The sequence below is a fragment of the Rhinoderma darwinii genome, chromosome 4, assembly GCF_050947455.1.
Source record: "Rhinoderma darwinii isolate aRhiDar2 chromosome 4, aRhiDar2.hap1, whole genome shotgun sequence".
Lineage (NCBI taxonomy): Eukaryota > Metazoa > Chordata > Amphibia > Anura > Rhinodermatidae > Rhinoderma > Rhinoderma darwinii.
Genome location: NC_134690.1, coordinates 276163551 through 276188759, shown reverse-complemented (window position 1 = coordinate 276188759; position 25209 = coordinate 276163551). Strand labels below are relative to the sequence as shown.

At 40.5% G+C, this 25209-nt stretch overlaps 1 protein-coding gene across 3 annotated transcripts in view; it reads right to left on the bottom strand.

Moving 5' to 3' along the window:
• Positions 1–25209, bottom strand: part of ARID4B (AT-rich interaction domain 4B) — a 168793-nt gene that overhangs the window by 16407 nt on the left and 127177 nt on the right. For all 3 annotated transcript variants that reach the window (XM_075862529.1, XM_075862531.1, XM_075862532.1), the window contains 8 exons: positions 25071–25143; positions 22535–22629; positions 22291–22388; positions 14361–14580; positions 12194–12339; positions 4430–4549; positions 3093–3177; positions 850–1051 (listed from right to left, as the gene is read on the bottom strand). In XM_075862529.1, the coding sequence (XP_075718644.1) occupies positions 850–1051; positions 3093–3177; positions 4430–4549; positions 12194–12339; positions 14361–14580; positions 22291–22388; positions 22535–22629; positions 25071–25143 (1039 nt within the window). The remainder of the gene's footprint in view (positions 1–849; positions 1052–3092; positions 3178–4429; positions 4550–12193; positions 12340–14360; positions 14581–22290; positions 22389–22534; positions 22630–25070; positions 25144–25209) is intronic.

Below are 25209 nucleotides of genomic sequence, written 5' to 3'. Positions count from 1 at the left end.
AGTTTAATGTTGATAAATGTAAGGTTATGTACTTGGCCCGAGGAAACAAATTCTACAATTATGCATTCAATAGTAAAACACTGAGTAAAACTTCTACTGAAAAAGACTGAGGGGTAATTGGTTTACAGTAAACTTAATTTTAGCAAACACTGCCAGGTAGCATAGAAAGAAGATATCATTAAATGTTTTTTTCCATTGTAAACATGCTCTAAGGAGATGTTAAAAAAGAAAAAAAAAAAGATAGTCTCCTCAATGCCATTTACACTTAGATTTGAGGGAATGCTGTGGATTCCGATTTGCAGTGTGCTTTATCTGTCAGTTTTTCTCCAGATTTGCTATGATTTCTCCCATTGCTCTGCAATGGGTGAAATCCACATCAAAATTTGCATCTCTGTAGCAGTAGTTTTTAGCAACATGTGTGTCCCTCCTTACCTTTCCTCATATATTAACATATCCTGAGATGTGTGGCACAAAAGGACTAGCTTTGGAAAAGAGAAAAACATGATTTCACGGTACTCTGACACGAGATGTTTATGCTATATGTTTCTATGTTTGGCAACCTAGAAGTTGTGATGTGAATTGCAGCACGTCAAGGGTATTGCTAGCATGTCGTGATATTGTATTGAATTTACTTCATGAGATATTTGAATCCTTAAATTTAAGCAAAGGCAAAAGTGGACCGATCTGTGAATTGGGAGATAACCTTATGTCTAGTTTCAGCTTTGCAGTAAGTAATTAGGCAAATATCAGAAATGTTGCAGATATATGTTATGCTTATATCAAGAAAAAAAATTTGTAAAAATATTTTTATAATCTGCTTTTTTTTCCTATATTATTTTATACATGTACCTTGAAGTCCATTCAAAATAGAAGTAATTTCTAATGGCTTCAATGGACCCTGGCCAGAGTTTTTACTTTCTGAAGAATCAAACGGTAACTCATTGTCCAGATCACATGGCTGGAATAAAGGTCTTGAAAACAGTCTGCATTGCTTAGGGCAGTTTTCATCTTTTTCCGGCTTGGATCTGCAGTGATCTGTTTCCATCTTAATCTGTAAAAAAAAAATAATTGGGAGAAAGCTATAAATAGGTTTTAGGTGCAATATTTGTCTGAAATACAATAGGGAAATAAAAAGTAGAACTAATATTAGAAATGTATACTACGTACATCAATTTTAACATACATGTATAACATGAAAAATCAAAACATTATAGGTGTCCTCAGCTACTATGGTTTGAAAGGTGCAACTGAAATCCCTTTGTCTACATCAGAAGCACTCACGGGAGACTGTACTGCTTTGTTTCCGAGTGGCTTTCCTCGGAAAGCCAAGCCAGTGGTGTACGGGCTCATAGACTTTCTCCTATAAAAGCTGATCTGAAACAAAGCGCCATAGCGCTCACCCGAGTGCTTCTGACGTTTCCTTTTCGCAATCTGTAGGGGACTCAGTGATCGGACCCCACTGGTCAAAATTTCTGACATGTCACTATGACATGTAAAAAAGTTTAAATTTACTTTCATACACTGGGGAGATGTTTCAATACTAGTTTGAGGAAAAAATGGAACAATTATACATAGCAACCAATCAAAATTCCACTTTTATTTTTCAGAGACCATTTGGAAAATTAAAGTGGCAATCTGAATGGTGGCTATGCAATGTGTCTTTATTTTTATAACATTAAAGGGAGCTCTGCACTTTTTCATTCAGCTCCACTGTCTTCATACCATTTTTACCTTATAGGAAAACCTCCTTCTAGATCCAACAAAGGCAGTTGTATAATACTCCTGGATTAATTTTTGACGTTGTTCTCCTTCCTTGTTAATTAGAACTCTTAATACATTGGTATTCTACTTTTACTGTAAAAAACCCTTTCTTGCAGGAGAGATCTGAACAACTTTGCAGTCCTTATTGAAGCTAAATTATTTTTAAGCATGCTTGTCGGCTCTGTTAGCTGATCATGAACCAGAAAAAAATAGCTTTTGGTTAAATTCCTAGATTGGATGGTACCTGGTTCATTTAACTCACAAAAAGTGCAGCTAAAATTATTTAAAGAGGACCTGTCATCTCTCCTGGCCTGTCTGATCTAGTAAATAATTCTATTTCTCACAATTCTGGAACATATTTTCTTAGAGCTCGGTGTTGTGCTATTTCTCTTCTATTCCTATAAGAAATTTATAAAAAAAATTGAGTGTTGCCAGTTAGGGGACGAACAATTTCCAATCAGTGCTGAGAGTGATGGGAAACCGTTCCTTTGGCAAAGGGAATGGTAACACTCAGTTGTCAATTTATTCTTACATTTCTAGGAGGAATGGCACAACACAGAATGAAATATGTCCCAGAATTGTTATTTCATGGGGAATACAAATATTTATTTAACTAGACATGTCAGGAGAGGTGACAGGTCCTCTTTAAACCTTTCACTGCCAAATACGTATGTAATACGCTATGACTTTTAAAGCTTGCTGTAGCTAGAATAAGAGGACTAAAGCTCAGATCTATATATCTGGTATACTAAAGCCTAGAATCTTAGCTTTCAGATGATACCAGGCTCAATATTCTAGGTGCAATATTCAGGGAGCTTCATTCATTTGAATTCGGGGACCAGCAAGAAACGTTTTCTTCCTAGTTGTGTATGTGTAAGGGAGGGATAGGATGGGAAAGGTTCAAGTGACAGCAAGAAGCAAGATCACAGCCTGTTACTGAGGGGGATGCAGGAACCTTTCTTCAGGTTATCACCCCTGTTACCAATGAGAGAGGATATGCTCTGTCTGATTGATTGTCACATTTAGGGGGGGTGTTCTTTTTTCCCCCTACTACAGGGGGGTGAATATGAGCAGTTGCATATTTAATCACCCCCTGCAACTAATCAGACAATTTATTACTTGGATTTTTACCAGCATCAGGATTCAAGAGATTTTTGGTCTCTTCCATTTTGATTATTTAGGGACTCATCAGGGGCTGCATGTATTGCAGGGTAGGTTAATGCTTATATCAGTGTCAGTGGCAATAGATGTGTTCCTAATTTCAATAAAAGATGTGTCACCGAAGATGCTAAGATTGCATCTACGCCAAATAAACTAAGCATTCAAAATACCTTAATTTTTCTCCTATGTTTTATTTTTGGTACACTTTTATCTGCCGGTCTGATGGTCTTGTCAGCTTTTACAAATTCTTCATATCTAAAAGTTAAACAAAGAATATATAAATAATGTTTTATTTCAGTATGAAGTTTAAGAAGTAGTTATCATGCACACACAGACACTACATGGGGATGACATGAGGAGCCATTAAAGTCAGTCCAGAACAGGAGATGCGTCCAAGTTCGCTACAGTTAAAGCACTCCTACAATGAGTTAAAGGGAAGGTGTCGCAAAAAAAAAAAAAAAAAAAGGATGTTATTAAAATAAATTTTATTTATTTGTGTTTTTGTGTTTTACTTTTTTCTTACTTTTACTTCTCTACTTACTTTTACTTTTTTTTTCATCTCTGTATGTGTCGATTAACGACACATACAGAGATGGAATACGGCACATACATCCCCATAAAGAATGCGAACGGGAACCGTTCCATTCACTATAGCGTACACCATCAGTGTGAGAACGGCACATGCGCCGCTCTCACACAGTCCAAAAGGAAGGTCTTCGGCAGAGCGACATTCGGCGCCATTTTCATGTGGACCGGAAGCCGCGGCCGGACAGTAAGATGACTACTTCCGGTCGCGGCTTCCGGACATATGTTCCAGGCAGCGAAGACGCGAGGAGTAGGATCGGAGGCAGCAGCGGCGGCAGGAGTAGGTAAGTTATGTTTGTGTATGTGATGTCTGTATTATGTTCGTGTTATACTGTCTGATTACCACTGTATCTAATCCTCCTACACTGTGTGCCGCCATTTTCTAGCCAGGATAAGAGAGGGGGGATTGTGTGAGCTCACTAGAACGTGTGTGTTTACACCAAATTTGCAGCATAAAGCAATGAGGTTGCTTTACCGCATTGCAATGCTGCAATTTTGGGAATTGCTCCCTCTAGTGACCAGCACATGGAAATGTTATCAATTAGAATCTAATTTATAATATTTCCTGACTTGTGAAAAAATTAAAAAAATTAAAACAATGTTTAATCACTTAAATACTAACTGTTTAACTGAAAAAAAAAAAAATAATAATAATTCTAGCGACACATTCTCTTTAAACATAAGAAAGCCCTTTTCACAGCATAAATCCTTAACAACCAGAATAAACATTCCATTCCAGATTTGAGGTCATCAAACTATCATCTTGTATCAGACAGGATATGCATGCATTTAGTGCTACAGATCTGTATTTTGGGAATATTCACACGTGGGAAAGTCACAAAAATTTCTACAACAAATCTGTTATAAGTTAACCTTATATATCAAAACATGAAATATTCTTATATCACCTCCTGAATCATACCTCATGTGCCCTATGACACCCGGTGAACACATTTCAAGATCTTCCTCCACTTCATTATCTTCCACCTTGATTTCAAAATTACTTCCTAGAACTTCATCCTCCCTCTTCATCAAGAAAATTCTAATGTTTGAAAAGATTTTTTTATTTAAATATGTTGTCAGATCATTTTTAAACTGCAAAACTACAGAAATTTACAAGTGGATCCTGGTACACTGGCAGCTGCCTGAAACCGAGTGTAACAATCTGGTGCCTATTAGTTAGGCTCAATCTCAGGCACCCACTTTCCTGCATGTTTCTTAGTGGGCAGAGGCTGACTGTTTGGAGAGAATAACAAAACAAGCGCAAGACTAGAGACGTGCAAATTAATTCTACACAAGTCAAATTTGTTATAAAATTCCCAAAAGTTTTGGATTTTAGCAAATCTGAAACTTTTGGGATTTGACCCGTAAGAATTCCTAAAAATGGCGGCCGCCATTTTACAAATCATAAGAAAGGAAAGATCACATGAACTTGGACGGCAATCCGGCAGGCTTTTCTATAATACTTTGCACGCAGCCCTTCTTTTAGCACAGCCAATCATGAGGGGTACAGGTCAGTCACTGATGACGGTTATGAGTCATACCCACTATAAACAGTCCAACCAGGAAATGCTGCTGTTTTGTGGGGATACAGACAGAAGAGAGAGGACGTCAGACAGAGAGTGAGAGATCATAAAACACAGCATATTGTGACAGAACCAGGGGAAAAGTGTTTGAAGGAGTGTACATTTCACCCAGGTTCTTGTGTTATGTGTTTTAAAAAGCAGCCAGGGAGTTTTTGTAGCAAGGAAACTGTGTCTTTCCTTTGTGTGAAACCTGTGAAAAGGGCCTGTGTTGGAGTATGGAGAGTTGGGTGGGTTCCTACTCCATTTAGCCACTCCGAGTATTTTGGATGATTGTGGCTAATTACCTTCAACAGCTGAGGTGTGCTTTAAAAAGGCAGAGGGTTCACATGCAGATGGCTCTCTGCTCATAGGACAAAGCTGTTGTGAGTAAAGCAACTGGTGTGGTTTTGTTAGAGACTCTGAGAACTAGACTGCTCCTTTTAGGTGTAGTTAGTGGCCAGAAGGTGATCCCGTGAGATAATCCCGTTACAATACAGATAGATAGTGGATTAGTGTCAGTGGGAGTGTTTTATAGTGAGAGGAGAAAAGATAGATCTACAATTATTTGATAGAGTGATAAGATATTAGAGAGATACAGGAGTCAGGAAGCCATTGCTGTGAGTGAGTGCTGCTGCACTTATTACATTCATCTGTAAATCACCAATCTTTATCACACCATTCACAAATCTTCTTTAATAATATTCATTCTGGTACGGATAGCGTGCCGCTGCCTTCTGAAATAGATTTCTTAGGCCCCATGCACACGACAGCAAAAAACCTCAGTTTTTGCGGACCGCAATTGCGGTCCGCAAAAACGGAGCCATTCACTTTCATTGAACACTGACACCTTTCCGTAGCACTACGGAAGGGTGTCAGTGCCGTGGAAATGTTCCGGGAATTATGGAATATGTCCGTTCTTTCGCATTTTGCGGGCCGTGCTCCCATACTTTGTATGGGAGCACGGCCCGAAAATGCGGCTGTCAGTCAGCGGCCGGCTGTGCCCGCAATCGCGGGCCGTGATTGCGGGCACGGTCGTGTGCATGGGGCCTTAGATGTGACGTCACAAACTGTTTTACATATATCTAATAGTGCCACCAAAAATTGGTGTATTGTTCTCCGTCAAGCATTTATACAGCGCAGTTATACTTCAGTCTTCCAAATGACAATTTTTTTTCTCTCAAATAAATAATTTTAATTTAACCCCTTCCCGACATTTGATGCATCCATACGTCATTGCCGGGTAGGGGAAGTATGGAACGGGCTCATGGAGTGAACTTGCTCCATACGATGTGGGTGTCGGCTGTATGTTACAGCCGACACTTCACAGTAACGAGCGGGATCGTGCTCGAGAGCAATCCCGCTCGTTTAACGCGTTAAATGTCGCGGTCGCTATCAGCGACTGCGGCATTTAAATCATTAGAGAGTGGGGGGCGACCCCCCCGCTAGCAGCTCATCACGCCCCCCGCAATGCAATCGTGTGGTGGCGATGGTTGCTCCTATTTGTGCTCCTATTAAGCCCTGACTCTGGCTTAATAGAAGCCTGTCAGAAAGACGATATACTGCAATACATTAGTATTGCTGTATATAGTGCAAGCGATCCAACGATCGCTGGTTGAAGTCCCCTAGGGGGACTAATAAAAAAAAGTATCAATTAGTTCAAAAAAAGTTCAAAAAACCCCCCTTTTCCCATTGTAAAAAATAAATTAACATAATAGGTATCGCCGCATCCGTAAAATTCCGTTTGGAATTTTGAGGCAGATTTTGCGCTGCCTGCACGCCGATTTTCGTGGCATTTTTCACCCGCGGCCATTGAGCGCCACGGGCAAAATACGCTGTCTCTGCCTCCCATTGATGTCAACGGCCGAAGATAGGACATGTCCCTTCTTTTTCCCGCGAGACGGTTTTTCCGCTCGCAGGAAAAAAACGCCCCCACCTCCCATTGAAATCAATGGGAGGCATTTTCTGCCGTTTTTTGGCGCGTTTTCCACGTCAAAACACTCCATGTGAACTCCCCCTTATAACATGTCATAATTTAACTCGCACGGTGTATGCCGTAAAAAAAAAAATGCAAACGCCAGAATTGCTATTTTTTGGTCACCTCATTTCCCACAAAATTTTTTTTCCAAAAAGTGATCAAAACGTTGCATATACCCAAAATGGTATCATTAAAAACTACAGCTTATCCCGCAAAAAAATAAGCCCTCATACCAGTTAATCGACGGAAAAAAAGTTATGGTTCTCAGAATTTGGCGACACAAAGTAAATAAAATTTTTACACTTCGTTTTTTCCTTGAAAAAGTTGTAAAATATAGAAAAAACTATACATATATGCTATTGCCATAATCGTATTGACCCGGAGAATAAAGTTAACATTTAATTGCACAACTAATTCTGTAAAAACTAAGCACAAAAAACAAATGGAGGAATCGCTGTTTAATTTTCATTTTACATAGTATTACATAGTATTACATAGTTAGTACGGCTGAAAAAAGACACATGTCCATCAAGTTCAACCAAGGGAAGGGAAAAGGGAAGGAAAAATTTCTACACATAGGAGCTGATATTTTTTTGTTCTAGGAAATTATCTAACCCTTTTTTAAAGCCATCTACTGTCCCTGCTGTGACCAGCTCCTGCGGTAGGCTATTCCATAAATTCACAGTTCTCACTGTAAAGAAGCCTTGTCGCCTCTGCAGCTTGAACCTTTTTTTCTCCAGACGGAGGGAGTGCCCCCTTGTTTTTTGAGGGGGTTTTACAAGGAACAGGATTTCACCATATTTTTTGTATGTGCCATTAATATATTTATATAAGTTAATCATGTCCCCCCTTAGTCGTCTTTTTTCAAGGCTAAATAGGTTTAATTCTTTCAATCTTTCCTCATAACTTAAATTCTCCATGCCCCTTATTAGCTTCGTTGCTCTTCTTTGTATTTTTTCCAACTCCAGGGCATCCTTTCTATGAACTGGAGCCCAGAACTGAACTGCATATTCTAGATGAGGCCTCACTAATGCTTTGTAAAGTGGCATTATTACATCCCTGTCCCGCGAGTCCATGCCTCTTTTAATACACGACAATATCCTGCTGGCCGTTGAAGCAGCTGATTGACACTGCATGCTGTTATTGAGTTTATGATTTACAAGAACACCCAGATCCTTCTCAACAAGTGAATCCGCCAGTGTAGCGCCCCCTAGGACATATGATGCATGCAGGTTGTTGGTACCAAGATGCATAACTTTACATTTATCTACATTAAACTTCATTTGCCAAGTGGACGCCCAAACACTTAGTTTGTTTAAATCTGCCTGTAATTCATGAACATCTTCCATAGTCTGAACTATATTACATAGCTTGGTGTCATCTGCAAAAATAGAAATAGTGCTATTAATCCCTTCCTCTATATCATTAATAAATAAGTTGAATAGTAGGGGTCCCAGCACTGAACCCTGGGGTACACCACTTATAACCGGGGACCATTCAGAGAAGGAATCATTGACCACAACCCTCTGGATACGGTCCTTGAGCCAATTCTCAATCCAATTACAAACTATATTTTCTAAACCTATAGTCCTTAATTTACCCATTAGGCGTCTATGGGGGACAGTGTCAAATGCCTTTGCAAAGTCCAAAAACACTAAATCCACAGCGGCCCCTCTGTCTAGACTTCTGCTCACCTCTTCATAAAAACAGATTAGGTTAGTTTGACAACTTCTGTCCTTAGTAAAACCGTGCTGGCTGTCACTTATAATGCTATTTATTGTCACATAATCCTGTATATAGTCCCTCAATAGCCCCTCAAACATTTTCCCCACGATGGATGTTAAGCTTACTGGTCTATAATTACCCGGGGAAGACCTAGAGCCCTTTTTGAAAATAGGCACCACATTTGCGCTGCGCCAGTCCCTTGGCACTATACCTGTCACTAGAGATTCTCTGAATATTATGAAAAGGGGGACAGAAATAACTGAACTAAGCTCTTTAAGAATTCTAGGGTGTAACCCATCTGGTCCCGGAGCCTTGTGCACATTTATTTTATTTAATTTAGCTTGGACCATCTCTACATTCATCCAATTCAGTATATCAACTGATATATTAACAGCACTGGCACCGGCTACATCAGCTGCTCTTTCTTCTGTTGTATATACAGAGCTAAAGAACCCATTTAGTAACTCTGCCTTCTCTTGATCCCCTGTGATCAACTCCCCATTACCATTATCTAGGGGTCCTACATGTTCAGACCTTGGCTTTTTTGCATTTATATGCTTGAAGAATTTTTTAGGATTTGTTTTACTATCCTTGGCCACCTGCCTTTCATTTTGTATTTTTGCTAATTTTATTACATTTTTACAGATTTTATTAAGCTCTTTATATTTTACAAAGGCTACAGCTGTACCCTCAGATTTGTATTTTTTAAATGCCCTTTTTTTGTCATATATTGCCCCTTTCACAGAAGGTGTAAGCCATGTGGGGTTTAATTTGAGTCGTTTATACTTATTACCTGTAGGAATAAATTTTGCACTATAATAACTCAAAGTAGATTTGAAAATCTCCCATTTATCATTTGTCCCATTATTTGACATTAGTTCTTCCCAGTCTATATCCTGAATTGCCGCCCTCATCCTGGGGAAATTGGCTTTCTTAAAATTAAATGTTTTTGCCCTCCCAGCCTGCGTTTGTTTTTTACAGTATAGGTAAAATGTAACTATATTATGATCACTGTTACCGAGGTTTTCACGAACATTGACATTCCCAACAAGATCTGCATTATTAGAAATGACCAGATCCAACAGAGCTTCACCTCTAGTCGGGTCTTCCACAAACTGGCCCATAAAATTTTCCTGCAACAGGTTGAGGAAATGTCTCCCCTTTGCAGTTGAAGCCGAACCATGACACCAATTAATATCCCGGAAATTAAAATCTCCCATTATCACTACAGTACCCGCCTGTGCAGCCCGCTCCATCTGTTTATATATCTGACCTTCCATCTCCTCAGTTATATTGGGGGGTCTATAGATTACACCAAAAGTAATTTTTTCAGTGTTTCCTAGTACATTATATGGCACAATAAATGGCGCTTGAAAAACTACAAGTCGTCCCGCAAAAATCAAGCCCTCATAAGACTATATCGATGGAAAAATTAAAAAGTTATGACTTTTGGAAGGTGGGGAGGAAAATACGAAAATGAAAATCTGAACGTTGTTTACAACGGGAAGGGGATGTCCAGTCCCTAAAACTTGATGGTGTATCCTCAGTATAGGCCATCAAAAATCTGGTCGGTTGGGGTCCGACTCCCGGGACCCCAACCGATCAGCTGTTTTGAAGGGTCCGCAGCACTCGAGCAAGCATTGCTTCCCCTTCTTTCCTTTTCTGCTCTTACTGTGAATCGCCGATACACTTGTAGCACCAGTTCACAGCCTTCTCCTCAATGGGAGAAGGCTGTAATACTGTGAACCGCTGCTACAAGTGAGTCGGCGATTCACAGTACGAGCAGATAAGGGATGAAGGGGAAAGCAGTACTCTTACAAGCACTGTGGCCACTTCAAAACAGCTGATCAGACCCCGACCGATCAGATATTGATATCAGGCCTATCCTGACTATAGGCCGTCAATTTTTAGGGACTGGACAACCCCTTTAAATCCTGGTGCTGATAGCACGCCGCTGCCTGCTAATACAGATGTCACAGACATGACGTCACTGTTTTTCAAATATCTAATAACTAATATTAGTAGTTATTTGCGTATTATTCTGTGTCAAGCAGTTATACACTGCCGTTCTACATCAGTCTTTGTCCAAGTGACAATTTTTTTTTTTTTCTTCACATAAATAGAATTTAAATGTAAATCATGGTGCTGATAGAGTCCAGCTGCTAATGCTAGCCCTACACCGGCACACATATCCTGTGTTGGCCATCATATTTCATACTGTACTGCCGCTACTACTGCTCTTACAAAGCCGCACATCTCCTTGTCCACCATGTTCTATAGTCTACTACTGCTGCTGGAAACCCCACCCTGCACAGGTAAATATCATAAACCTGAAACTGCTTAAAAAAAAGGGATAACTTTTGGCCCGCTTGTTGAAAAGCATTACCACCGTGTAGGTATAAACACCGGCAGAAATCTAACACCAAAAAAGTATAATTTTTTAACTAATTTTTATTTTATTTTAAAAAGCAAAAAAAAAAATATGACAGTGCAGTGTGTTTTTAAATAGGCTGTTTGTTTCCACCGGCTACTATCCATTTATCCATAGCCATATATGTTGCTGTCACTACCACTTACTTATTACGTTTGCGGTCATGGAATTAAAGAACTTGAAAGGGGTTGGATACAATCCTTGAAGATCTCAGTGTCATACCTGACTTTTCAGTGCAATCGGGGCATTTTAGGTTCACACCGTAACTAATCTAACGGATGGTTAGATAGAATCGGACCCAATACAAATTTCGGGAAATTCGCTCATCTCTGCTCAAGACAAATCACTCTCTTTCCTGGGAGACAAGGATTATGTGGGAACCTTGTTGTTGTACTTCGTATACTGGGCATAATGCACTAAGAAAGTGATTACACAACCATTTTTCCATAGAGGAAACCCTGAAACATGGTTCTATTACCGCTAAACCCCTACTGGGGGTAAAACATTTTACAATTCTTGCCAGTGTTATATTCTGTCTGCTTTGCCAGGTATCTATGAGCGGGCTGAAATTAGTTTGCTATCCATTACAGGTAATGCTAATATTACTGGCAAACCACTGAGCTGGTTCCAAGGAGCTCCATGGTTCCAACTAAAACTGGTTGGGAAATGCTTCTCAAAGGAACCACAACTGCTGGAGGGCCTGGTTTGTTTACTTAGGTCCCATGGACAAAAGTATATGTTCATGTATTAGGTAAGTGAAGCATTTATTTTGCTCTGTTTATACATATATTCAGGTAATTTTTTTCCATGATCATAACAACAACCCAATACTCTGTACCTTTAAGCCTGACCTGGTTATCTAGGAAAATTGTATCTAATATATTAAATGACCGTGCACACAATATTTTTGTGTTTTATTATCCTAATAATAAGTGTGTATATAAAGTTGCACAATATTGGGGTTATAATTTTATAAAAGAAAACTCTTACTCTTCTTTTTTCTCAGAAACAGAGTCCTTATCCTGCTCTTGGAGGATTTTACCCTCTTCTGATACAGTGACTTGGTCATCTGCAATGTTTTCATCTTTTCCCTTTAAGTCTCTCTCACTGTTACATGGATCATCTGTGTCTTTAACCTAGTGCAAAAACATAAAATTAAAAAAGTACTTTGAATTTCGTTGATTGTTATTATAAAGTGATGAAAAAAAAGCAATGAAGACAATATATGTGAACAGTATATTCAACCGAAAAATAGCCATAGTTACAATCTACCAATTAAAAACAATTGTCGATTTTGGAGTAGCATAAACAACCAGCAAGACAAATACTGCATGCAAGAATAATAACATAATAATAACTAAAGTCACTTGTGGATAAGGATCTGGGTGTAGTTGTAGATCATAGAATAAATAACAGCATGAAATGTCAATCAGCTGCTTCTAAAGCCAGCAAGATATTGTCGTGTATTAAAAGAGGCATGGACTTGCAGGACAAGGATATAATAATGCCAATTTACAAAGAATTAGTGCGGCCTCATCTAGCATATGCAGTTCAGTTCTGTGCTCCAGTTCATAGAAAGGTTTCCCAACTAATGAGGGACATGGAGAATCAACAGTTAGGGGTTAAGATTAAAAGAATTAAACCTATTTAGAAAATAAACAACTAAGGGGGGGACGCAATTAACTTGTAGAAATATATGAATGGCCCATACAGGAAATATAACAAAAACCTGTTTCATGTAAAACCCCTTCAAAAGACAAGGGGGCACTCCCTCCGTCTAGAAAAACAAAGGTTCAATCTGCAGAGGAGACCAGCCTTCTTTACTGTGAATCTGTGAAATAGCCTACCGCAGGAGCTAGTCACAGCAGGAACAGTACATGGCTTTAAAAAAGTCTTATAACGAAAAAATATCAGCGCATATGTCAATGTTTAGAATTTTTGTTTGAATGTTGATCCGGTTGGATCGCCACTAGGGATCAGGAGGGAGTTTTTCCCTTTTAAGGATGATTGGTAAATGCCTTATAGGTAATTTTTAGAATGATTTATTTTATTATTTATTTATTTTTTAAACCTTCCTCTGGATCAATAGAGGTAAAACAAAGTTCTATAAATTCTCCCATCCCTTGGTTTAAGTTGATAGACATGCGTCTTTTTTCAACCGTACTAACTATGGAACTTCAGCTAAGGGAAAAAACAAAGAAACACCAATGAAATAGAATGGGGAGAAAAAGGCACACTAAAGAAGAACTAGATATAGATATAGATATATATATATATATATATATATATATATATAAAATCCCCCCAAAAAATTGGTGAACAAAAGTGGTGTGTTTATTCACCCCAGGCAGGCAGCCTGCCTGGGGTGAATAAACACCACTTTTTTTCACCAATTTCCCTGGAGTGCTGCCTCTTCTTTTTTTGGGGGGATTTCACTAGCAAGGGTTCCTAGCCTCAACCTGGGAGGCCTGCACCCACTGCTGTCGCTGTGCTGCTTTATTATTTTTCTCATTATATATATATATATATATATATATATATATATATATATATATATATATATATATTTCCCCGCCATATATCTATCCCTCTGGCCCCCCTTCAGGAGTTCACTGTCAAATAACAGAAAAATATAAGGATCAGAAATCAAGTACATATTCAGACTTCAGTGGTGTAAGTAGGCTCCTCTGTCTTTCTCTGGACAGGAAGTGCTAATGGTGTTTATCATTACATGATGCCAGCGCCAGTGAATGTGGGTGACACAGATCGTGGAAATAATTTATATTGGAAATATTGGAAATAATAACTTATTTTAGAAAATCAGCAGTGAAGATGGTATTCGGTTCTCCCTAAGCAGAAAGAGGACACATGCACATGATATCCTACATCTGGAGACAGGGCTAAATAAATCTATAGAACCTATAGCATAAAGTTCCTAGGTCACAAAACATATAAAATGTCCTGATTTAAAAAATCGTTATTAGATCATGTTCTGTCTTTTGGATTACGTCTGCCAAGAGGGTCTTTTGACCTTTTTGGGGATTATCTGAGGAGGAAAAAAAAATGGTCCTGCCAACCTGTCACCCTAACCCGCAAAATGAATTGCCAAATGTATGTCGATCAATGGAATGAAACAGATTATTATTACTTGACTTACTATTTCCTTTTCTTCTGATAGTATTTTATCATTATTATTGCAAACATCATTCTCTTCACCAGGCTCTTCTTTGAGATTTCCAACACATTTAGCTTCCTGTTTCAGAGGAACCTTACTTTCCATGACAGTGTCTTTATTTGATTTTGCAACTTTTGTTGGGAGGTCCATGTGGAAAGAAATATTGGTGGAAGTACAGTACTCTTCAAAACCATAGAGGTATCTGTAAAACAAACAAGGATGCATTTAGAGTTGTTTCAAATAACTTGTTAGGGAATTCTGAGCTGATGGAAGAAAGTCCCCCGTTCAGGACCCTCATCTATTAGACTTAGCAAAGAGTGGCAACAAAACAAGATTTTTGTACTCAGTAAAATCTAACTCTTGTTGAACCCATTAGCGGACACATCGCCATGGGTAATATGCTCCTGTCACTAGGAGAAGACACTAGGTAGGAAAGAGTCATGGCTCCCCCATGCTAGTTTGGACAAAAAGCAGTAGTAAATAAAAAACACAAACCTGTCCACGGGCCCGGGAGAAAACAACAACACAAAATGACAGGTGCGGCAGCTAGAAAAACAACAAGAAAAAGGGAGCAAGATCTGTGTCCCCAATGGATTCAACGAGAAAAATATTTTACGGAGAGTGCAAAAAACAAGATTTTTTTGAGTACTCACCAGAAAATCATTTTTTCGTCCAGTTCATTGGGGGACACAGATCATGGATATATGATGTTGCCACTAGGAGGCTTGACACTAAAAATGAAAAAGTGGCCCCTCCTAAAGGATATACCCTCATAAAGGATATACAGACACTGAGCTATTCAGTCTGCCTGCAAGCAGTAGAAGCAGATTCAAGGTAAGAAAAGCTAAACAACAGTGGAGAGTCCCTCAAAACGGACAACCATGAACAAAAAGAACTTTAAAACACCATGGGTGGGAGGTGTGTCCAATAAACTGGACAAGAAAAAGATTTTACGGTGAGTACTCAAAAAATCCCGTTTTCTCATTAATTACATTGGGGAACACAGACTGTGGGATGTCCTAGATCAGTACTTATGGACGAAACAAAACACAGGACAAAGTCACCTATTTCACATATGCCTGCGAGAACTTGCGACCCAGGTAAAGGTGTGCACCTGATTGAACTTAACAAAAGTGTGTAAAGAAGACCATGTGTCCCCCTGCACGCTTAGGCCTGATGGTGCACAGTCCAGGAAGCTCCAACCGCTCTGGTAGAGTGGACCGTTATCCAAAAAGGAAGAGCCATACCCAGAATCCGGTAAGCCTCGTGCACAGTCACTCTAATTCAGCAAGCGATAGTGGCCTTAGAGGCTGACAACCCCTTGCTGGGACCCTCTGGGAGGATGAACAAGGAATCTGACCTCTGGAAGGAAGCAGTCATGTAAAGGTATAAGGCCTCATGCACACAGCCATAGCCGTGTGAATGGCCCATGATTACGGCACGGACGGCCACAAATTGTCATCCACGGGCCGTCCGCAAATCACGGATCGTGCACACATTGATTTCAATGAGCTCGGACCGCAAATCCGGACCGCATAATGACTTTTTTATGCAGTCCGGCCTCCCAGCCAATGCATGGACCGTGGAAACCACGGTCGTGTGCATGGGCCCATAGAAATGAATGGGTCCGCAATTAATCCCCATTTTTGCGGATGAATTGCAAACGCAAAAACACGGTCGTTTGCATGAGGCCTTAGGCCAGTGAGAAAATGAAAAATGGTGCCGCGGGCAATAGGCCGACTGGAAAATGTAGCATACAAGCAATAGGCTCCAATGCCCGATAAACTGGAGCAACCAGTGGGCGGAGTCCAGTGGACCCATGAGTGTACTGCCAGTAATACATACAAGCGGTGGCCAGGGGGTAAACACTCACCTTCCATATCAGCACTCTCCTTCCTCCATCTCCCAGATATGTGACTAGCAGGAGCACCCCCTCAGTAGTCCACACATTAGAAAGGGGAGAAACTAGTGGGAGATGTTGTAAGAGGTGCTCCTTAGGATGGGTGGGTGACAGAGGAGCTGAAGCTCTTGTCCCTCTTCATAGGCAGGATAGACAAAGGCGCATTTGTTATATGACACCGTGGGTCCACCTTGGAGGGTACAACAGGCAGACTATGTCAACCCTATTTCCCAGCTACAAAGTGAAAAAAAAAAGTAAAAAAAAAGTAAAATGGTAAATACTCTGCTGCGTTAGCAGAAGTGTCTGCGTCCTACGGACACCAAGCTAAGACTCGATAAGCTCAGTGTCTGTGGGCAGGATATATCCTGTAGGAGTGGCCACTATTTACTTTCTTAATGTCAAGCCTCCTAGTGGCAACAGCATATACCCAGTCTGTGTCCACCAATGTAACAAATGAGAAATCTTATTTTCTCATTAATCATTGTGTGACACAGCAGCATGGGACTCCCTAGAGCAGTCTCAAATGGTGGGGAAAAAGAAGTAAAAGTACAGCCATGTGACCCACCTAAAACACAGCTGCCTGCAAAACTCTGTGACCCAGACTGGAATTAGCAGAGGCCAAAGAATTAATTTGGTAAAACTTAAGTAAAACTGTGCACAGAAGCCCAGGTAGCAGCCTTGCAGACCTGAGCAACTGTAGCTTGATGCCTGACCGCCCAGGAGGCCACAACAGCCTGTGTAGAACGGGAAATAATCTGAAGGGGAGGAACTTTACCCCTGGATCGATAGGTTTCCAAAATCAAAGACTGGATCCAACACACAATATAGGTCTTGGATGCTGTCAAACGATTGCGTTGCCCTTGAGGAATAACAAAAAAAAAAGTTGGGAGCGCCAAAACGACTGTCGCAGCCTGATAGACTCGGACTGCTCTTACCAACTCAAGGCAATGTACAGTCTGCTCCCTCAGTTGAGTTGGGGTGGAGTGAAAAGAAGGAAGAACGATCTCTTTATTAACATGGAAGGCAGAGACTTCCTTTGGTAGGAAGGACGCAATAGGTCGGAACACCAACTTATCCTTAAGGATGACCAAAAATGGTCACTTGCAGGACAGAGCAGCAAGTTCCAAAACCCACCCAATGGAGGTAAGAGCTACCAGAAAAAAAACACCTTCCAGGAAAGGAAACACGGCATCATGTCCAAAGGAGCCACCTAAAGAGGCCTGGCACCAAATTAAGATCTCAAGGCTCAATGGGATGTCTGAAAGTAAGGACCGCATGAGCCACCCCCTGCAAGAAAGTCTTTACTTGAGAACAAAATGCCAAAGTTTTCTGGAAAAGAATAGACAGAACATAGACCTGACCCCTCAGGGAAGATAAGCCAAGTCCCAGTTCAAGGCCCGATTGCAGGAAGGAATTTACTTGGATTGAAATTATTGCCTTCACACCAGCGGAAATAAGCCCTCCAAGTACGATGGTACACCTTGGGTGACTGAGGTTTTCTGGTCTTCAACATAGTCTGGGTGACTGGCTCAGAGAGACCCTCAGAACCTTGGCTTCAACCACACCGTTAAACGCATCCGAGGTAAAGTAGTGTGACATAGCGCTCCTTAGGAAAGGAGATTAGGGAGAAGCGGAAGACAAGGCAAAAGTTTGCCCCAATTCTAGCAGGTTGATAAGGACGTCTTCTCCTGCAACCATGTTCCATGCACCGTGTGGAGACCAAAAACTGCACCCCATCAGGACAGACTGGCATCCGTTCAGACGATTAGCCACTGGAGAGAAGGAAAATACCGACCCATCGTGTCGCAACTCCTGAAAGACCAGAGAGGGCTGGAGAATAGACTTGTCCCAGGGTGAGAAGATTGCCCCCTGGAGGGACCTGGAGTGGAATTGTGTATATGAATCTGCATCGAAGGTCAACACCATCCTGCCCAACACTCGCATGCAAAAACAAATAGATAAAGGATTCACCTGGCTAAGAAGAGCCACTTCGGCTCGAATAGAGGCTACCTTGTCCACCGGGAGAAAGACATTGGCTGTCCTGGTGTTGAATATCATTTCCAAAAACTCCATGTACTTAGTTGGGACCAATAAGGGTTTCTCCTCTCTGATGATCCACCTGAATCTTTAAAAAATGTCTATAGTTATGTGGATACTGTGAAGATTGTCCTGTCTGGAGGGTGCCTTCACCAGGTCGTCCAGGTAAAGGTTGACAGTGATTTACATGTCGTGGAGAAGAGCCAATAGAGTTGCCAGGACCATGGGGAAGATCAAAAGGAAATGAGGCGAGCCTAAAAGGGCGGCGACAAACTGGAAATGTAGAGAACCCAATGTGGTAGCCTACTCTCAAGAAGAATACATGACAAAATGTGGGAAAAGAAACAGGCAGCAATATCTGAGGGAACAATAAAACACTGGGGAAGATGCACAAAAACAAAAAACAATACAGCTAAAAGGGCTGGCCTAACATGCACCCCATTAGATGAAGACAGGAGAAGGATGGCCACAGCAGACGAGTTGCAGCAGAGCTGAAGTACTGAAACCTGTTTAAAAATGGCGCCAACACTGGAAGTGGAGTTAAGCCCTGCCGCCAACCCTGCCGCCCGAGAAAACTTCGCTTCAAAAATAGAAGCCACGGAAGAGGGAGGCAATAAGCCAAAATCGAAAACCTGACAGGCCTGGGAGGAGCAAACATGAAGCAAACTGCAGGCTAGGCAATGAAAAAGCTGAGGTCTAGAGTTAAAAGCCAGGCCGCAGCGCTGGCGGGACGATCGGTGCAAAACAGAGGTAGATAAGAAGTGCCATTCCCCAGACAAGGAACTTCACCTTCCAAAAAATAGCCCTTATAGGGACTCGCAATCGCCTCTCTAAAATAATCTGTACAACATGGTCCCCTGGTTGGGGTGACGATGGAATACACACTCACTCTCAGGAGTGTTTGAATATATGCAGGGTCACCTCCTCGGTAACATCGGACATATAGTGGGCTTACTATATGACATATGGACAGGTTAGGTGACCGTCTGTGAGGAAAAGTCAGTGCAGAGGACTGCCTGGATTACGGACACCGGCAGGGGATTGTCGACATCTGCAGTTAAGAAGAAAAATAGCAGCAGGCCGGAGTATCAGGTCACGCCTACGGACACTAGGCTAAAAGCTGAATTAGCCAGTGTCTGAGGGAAAGGCCAGCCTGGGCGGAGCCAAGAATTTTCCCTACCTAGTGTCGCTTACTAGTGGCAGGAGCATAAACCCATGGGGCTGTGTCTTGTATTTCACTCTGGGGGATTCAACATGTCCATGAATTACATGGAAAGCCCATGGATTTCATTGGAATTATGTAATACTTCATGTGGCACTGCAGAAGAAGTGAAGTTAGGTTCCTCTACAGATTACAGGCGATAGCTGGGTGTCCCAGGACCAAGACAACCTGTGAATAGGTAATCACTGGGGGCCCAGTCTACCAAGAAAAGATTGTTCAAAGGTGACAACCCTTTTTATATAAAAATAGCTATAATATCACAGACATCAGAAAATGTATTTTATTCCTACTTACAACCTCTAGATGTGGCTTAAAAGGTCCTATATTTTCTAGCATATAAATCTTAAATGCTATGTCAACCTTTGAGGGCTTTTATATATATATATATATATATATATATATATATATATATATATATAGATATATGTCAGTGTGTTTAGTGTAACTTTGTAATTGGTCTTTATTTAAATCCGTCAGTCCCGCAGACCTGACAGGTTCAGTGTCGGCGGGTCCTGCAGGTCTCTGACACGCATGATCCACCTGTAACCTATCACATCTAAGGCCCTGTTCACACTGACAATTTTGCATTGCAAAAAAAAAATCTGCCTCAAAATTACTTCACTTCAGCCTGTACATTATCAGTTTTCGCAGCGTTTTGAGACCGCGGCCAAAAAGCGCCACAAAAAACGCTTCCTCTGCCTCCAATTGATTTTAATGGGAGGTCAGAGACGGAACTGCGGGAAGAAAGAGCATGCCGCTTTTTTCTCCCGCGAGTGGGAAAAAAACACGCCTCTGATTCCAATTGCAATCAGTGGGAGGCGGTTTTCCGCATCAAAATCAGCACCAAAAAACTCAGTGTGAACAGGACCTAACTTGGATGTGATCATTTACAGGTGGATCCTGTGTGTCTGACCCACCGACACTGAACCTGTCAGGTCCACGGGACTGACGTATTCAGTGTAAAGCGAACAATATAGCTGCTCTGTATAGAGAGAATACAGAACAGCTGTATCTCCAAAAGTAAAAGGAATTATTAATAAAGACTAATTACAAAGTTACACTAAACACACTGACTAATCTATTAAAAACAAAACAAAAAGGCCTTAAAGGTGTAGATAGCCTTTAACGAACTTAGTTTACAAGATGTTTTAATTTTTATATATATATTGTATGTAAGTCATGAGTATATATCGTATACAGACAAGCTGTATTGATGAGCATATGCAGGTAGCATAAGTAATAAACAGATCACTGAGATTAGCTATTTGCACTAAGTTTTAAAAACAAAGAATAGCAGAAAATGTGTCGGTGGGATATATATTTAGATCCCAAAGCTGCATACTAGTTCATTGGACGATGTTAAACTATATAAATAAGCAAATTCTCTATATCAAGACCGATAAAAATATCATTAATTTTTATTAGTTTTGATTTGAAGGGCATGCAAGGAAATGGGAAGGGCCGTGACCCTAATCTGTGTATTTGGGAATGTTTGTAAATTCAAAATTATTTAAAGAAAAAAATACTTTATAAAACTATATATTTTTCAGAAAAAAAGGGCTTCTAAAAGAATGTACCATATTTTTCGGACTATAAGACGCAGTTTTTAAATACTTAATAAATCTTCCTAAAAAGTCCCTGAGTCTTATAGTCGGTAGACAAGGGACTCGCGCTGGGCCCCCTGACCGCTTCCTTACTTAACCCTTTCCCGACACATGACGTGACGGCACTTCATTGAGCGGGGGGGGGGGTGACGTTTGGAGCGGGCTAACGCGCTGAGCCTGCTCGATACACTGAAGGCGTCAACTGTGTTTTACAGCTGACACGCTGCTCTAATGGCCAGGAACAGCGATTGTGCTGTTCTTCGCCTTTTAACTGGTTAAATACCGTGGATAATAGCTATGGGAGTTACAGAAACAGCGTAGCTCAGCGAGTTACGCTGTTTCCGTAACTCCCATAGAACTGAATAGTAGTTACGGATACAGTGTAACTCGCATGCTACGCTGCTTCGGTAACTGCAATTCACTACTATGGGAGTTACGAAAACAGCATAGCTCAGCGAGTTACGCTGTTTCCGTAACTTCTCCATGTATTGCAGCGTATTGTTCCAGGGATCTAACGATCGCTGGTTCAAGTCCCCTAGCTAATCAAATGTGTAAAAAAAAAAAGTTAGATCAATTTTCAGGAGTGCAAGAAAAAATTAAAAGTTCAATAAAAAAAAACCTTTCCCATTTTTCCCCAAGCACAATGTAAAAAAATAAACAAATAAATGGTATCGCTGCATCTGTTAAAGTGCGAACTATTACAATATGCCATTATTTAACTTAAAAAATAAAATATAAATAAAATTGAAAACACCAGAATCGTTGTTTTTTTGTCACCTTAGCGCTAAAAAAATGAAATAAAAAGTGATCAAAAGAATCGTATGTACCAAAACGTGGTGCCAATAAAAACTCCAGCTCGTCCCGCAAACAATAAGCCCTCACACCGTTCAATCCATAAAAAAAATATAAACGTTATGGCTCTCAGAATGTGGTGAAACAATACAGTTTTTTTTTTTAACCAATCGTTTTTCCTTTGTAATAGTAGTGAAATATGAAATAATTTTTTCCTATTTTCTGTTGTCTGAAACCTGGGTGCGTCTTATAGTCCGAAAAGTACTGGAATATATTCACTGTTCAAAGAATTAGATCCAAGTACATAAGAACACAGCAATGCATAGTCACAAAAGTAAAGGACTTGCTCACACTTACTTTTTGTAAGCACATTTAACATTATAGCCAGCAGCTGAATTTAGAACAGGAATCCCAAGGTCTTGATAAACTTGTTTCCAAACGGTTCCGCTTTCAATCTTTGAAATGAATGCAGAACTTTATTAAAGCGTAATATGACTTATTCAACGAATAATCACAGTAAAAATAATCATTATATGGATTTAGAAACATATAAGCAAATCTCAAAAATCATATACATAAAAAAGCTCACAGTGATACTTACATTACTAAATCCTCCGAGTTTATGTGCAAGACGAAACAATTTAAAAAGATTCAAATTTCGGTACCCTAGCACAGGTCTCTTGTTAATCGGCGTTCCTAGAAAACAAATTGGAGGAAAATTGATTCACTGGCATAAAGCTGTTTAACCACAGTTGGCATCACTGAATGGAGAAGTGCTTAACAGGCCTCTTCTCTTTATGCCCCACCCGCACGTCCTTTTCAGGGGGCTCTTATAGGCGTTCTTATTTAAACCCATTGTTCACTCCAATAGGCCGGGTGTATTTGGGAAGACAAAGATTGAATTACAATAACAAAGCCATTGCGGATAGGATAAAGCCATTTATTAATGAGGGAATAGTTAAACTTCAGATTTTATAATTACATTACTTTATTTTTATACCACAACATGTACAGTCCCGGCCAAAAGTTTTGAGACTGACACAAATTATGTTTACCACAGGTTCTCAATGGGATTTAAATCTTTGGAGTTTCCAGGCCATGGACCCAAAATTTCAATGTTTTGTCCACCGAGCCACTTAGTTATCCCTTTTGCCTTGTGACAAGGTGCTCTATCATGCTGGAAAAAGCATTGCTCATCACCAAATTGCTCCTGGATCGTTGGGAGAAGCTCTTGGAGGATGTTTAGATACCATTCTTTATTCATGGAAGTGTTCTTAGGCAAAATTGTGAGTGAGCCCACTCCCTTGGATAACAAGCAACCCCACACATGAATGGTCTTAGGATGCTTTACTGTTGGCATGACACAGGACTCATGGTAGCACTCACTTTTTCTTCTCCAGACAATCATTCTTCCAGATATTCTAAACATTCTGAAGGGGGCTTCATCAGAGAAAATAACTTTACTCAAGTCATCTGCGGTCCAATCCCTGTACTTCCTGCAGAATGTCAGTCTGTCCCTGATGTTTTTCTTGGAGGCTCCAAAAGCCTTCGCCTCACTGTGAGCACAGATGCACTGACACCGCCTGTTGCCATTCCTGAGCAAGCTCTGAACGGTTGTTGAACTGATCCCATAGCTGAATCCTCTTTAGTAAACAGTCCTGGCACTTGCTAAACTTTCTTGGGCGCCCTCAAGCCTTCTTCACAGCAATTGAACCTTTCTCCTTAAAGTTCTTGATAATCGGATAAATTGTTGATTTAGGGCCAATCTCACAAGCAGTAATGTCCTTGCCTCTAAATCCCTTTTGATACAAAGCAATGATGACTGCACGTGTTTCCTTGGAGGTAATCATGGTTAACAGAAGAAGTCAATGTTTTCAAGCATCATCCCCATTTAAAGCAACCAGTCTGCTGTTATAATTCAATCAGCATGACAGAGTGATACCAGCTGCCTTGTCCTGGTTAACACTTTCTTCTGAGCTAACGAGAAGATCACTGGAATGGTGTTAGCAGGTAATTTTGTGGCATGGCTGAAATGCAGTGGAAATGGGGTTTTTGTGATTAAAGAGGCTCTGTCACCAGATTTTGAAACCCCTATCTGCTATTGCAGCAGATAGGCGCTGCAATGTAGATTACAGTAACGTTTTTATTTTTTAAAAACGAGCATTTTTGGCCAAGTTATGGCCATTTTTGTATTTATGCAAATGAGGCTTGCAAAAGTACAACTGGGCGTGTTGAAAAGTAAAAGTACAACTGGGCGTGTATTATGTGCGTACAACCGGGCGTGTTTACTACTTTTACTAGCTGGGCGTTCTGATGAGAAGTATCATCCACTTCTCTTCAGAACGCCCAGCTTCTGGCAGTGCAGATCTGTGACGTCACTCACAGGTCCTGCATCGTGTCGGCCACATCGGCACCAGAGGCTACAGTTGATTCTGCAGCAGCATCAGCGTTTGCAGGTAAGTAGCTACATCGATTTACCTGCAAACGCCGATGCTGCTGCAGAATCATCTGTAGCCTCTGGTGCCGATGTGTCCTCGCTCGTCCGACACGATGCAGGACCTGTGAGTGATGACACAGCGTGATCTCTCGAGAACACGGCTGTGTCTGCACTGCCAGAAGCTGGGCGTTCTGAAGAGAAGTGGATGATACTTCTCGTCAGAAAGCCCAGCTAGTAAAAGTAGTAAACACGCCCCGATGTACGCACATAATACACGCCCACTTGTACTTTTACTTTTAAACACGCCCAGTTGTACTTTTGCAAGCCTCATTTGCATAAATACAAAAATAGTCATAACTTGGCCAAAAATGCTCGTTTTTAAAAAATAAAAACGTTACTGTAATCTACATTGCAGCGCCTATCTGCTGCAATAGCAGATAGGGGTTGCAAAATCTGGTGACAGAGCCTCTTTAAGTTAACTTTCATGGCGAGGAATGACTGTGCATTTATTTGCAATTCATCTGATCACTCTTCATAACAATCTAGAGTTTATGCAAATTGCCACTATAAAAACTGAAACAGCAAACTATGTGAAAACCAAAATTTGTGTCAGTCTCAAAACGATTGGCCAGGACTGTAGTTCTCCTGCTAATTAATAAAGTGATCATAGATTAAACTAAAGCTTACATAAGACACTCACCTCTGTCTTCCATAAATTTGTAAAGTTGTTGTAAAAAGTTCTCATTTTCATCAGGAAATGGTTCCACTTCATCCTATCAAAAAAAGGGAAAAAATTTATTTCACAATTACAAAACAAATCCTCAACTAGTCATTGTGAA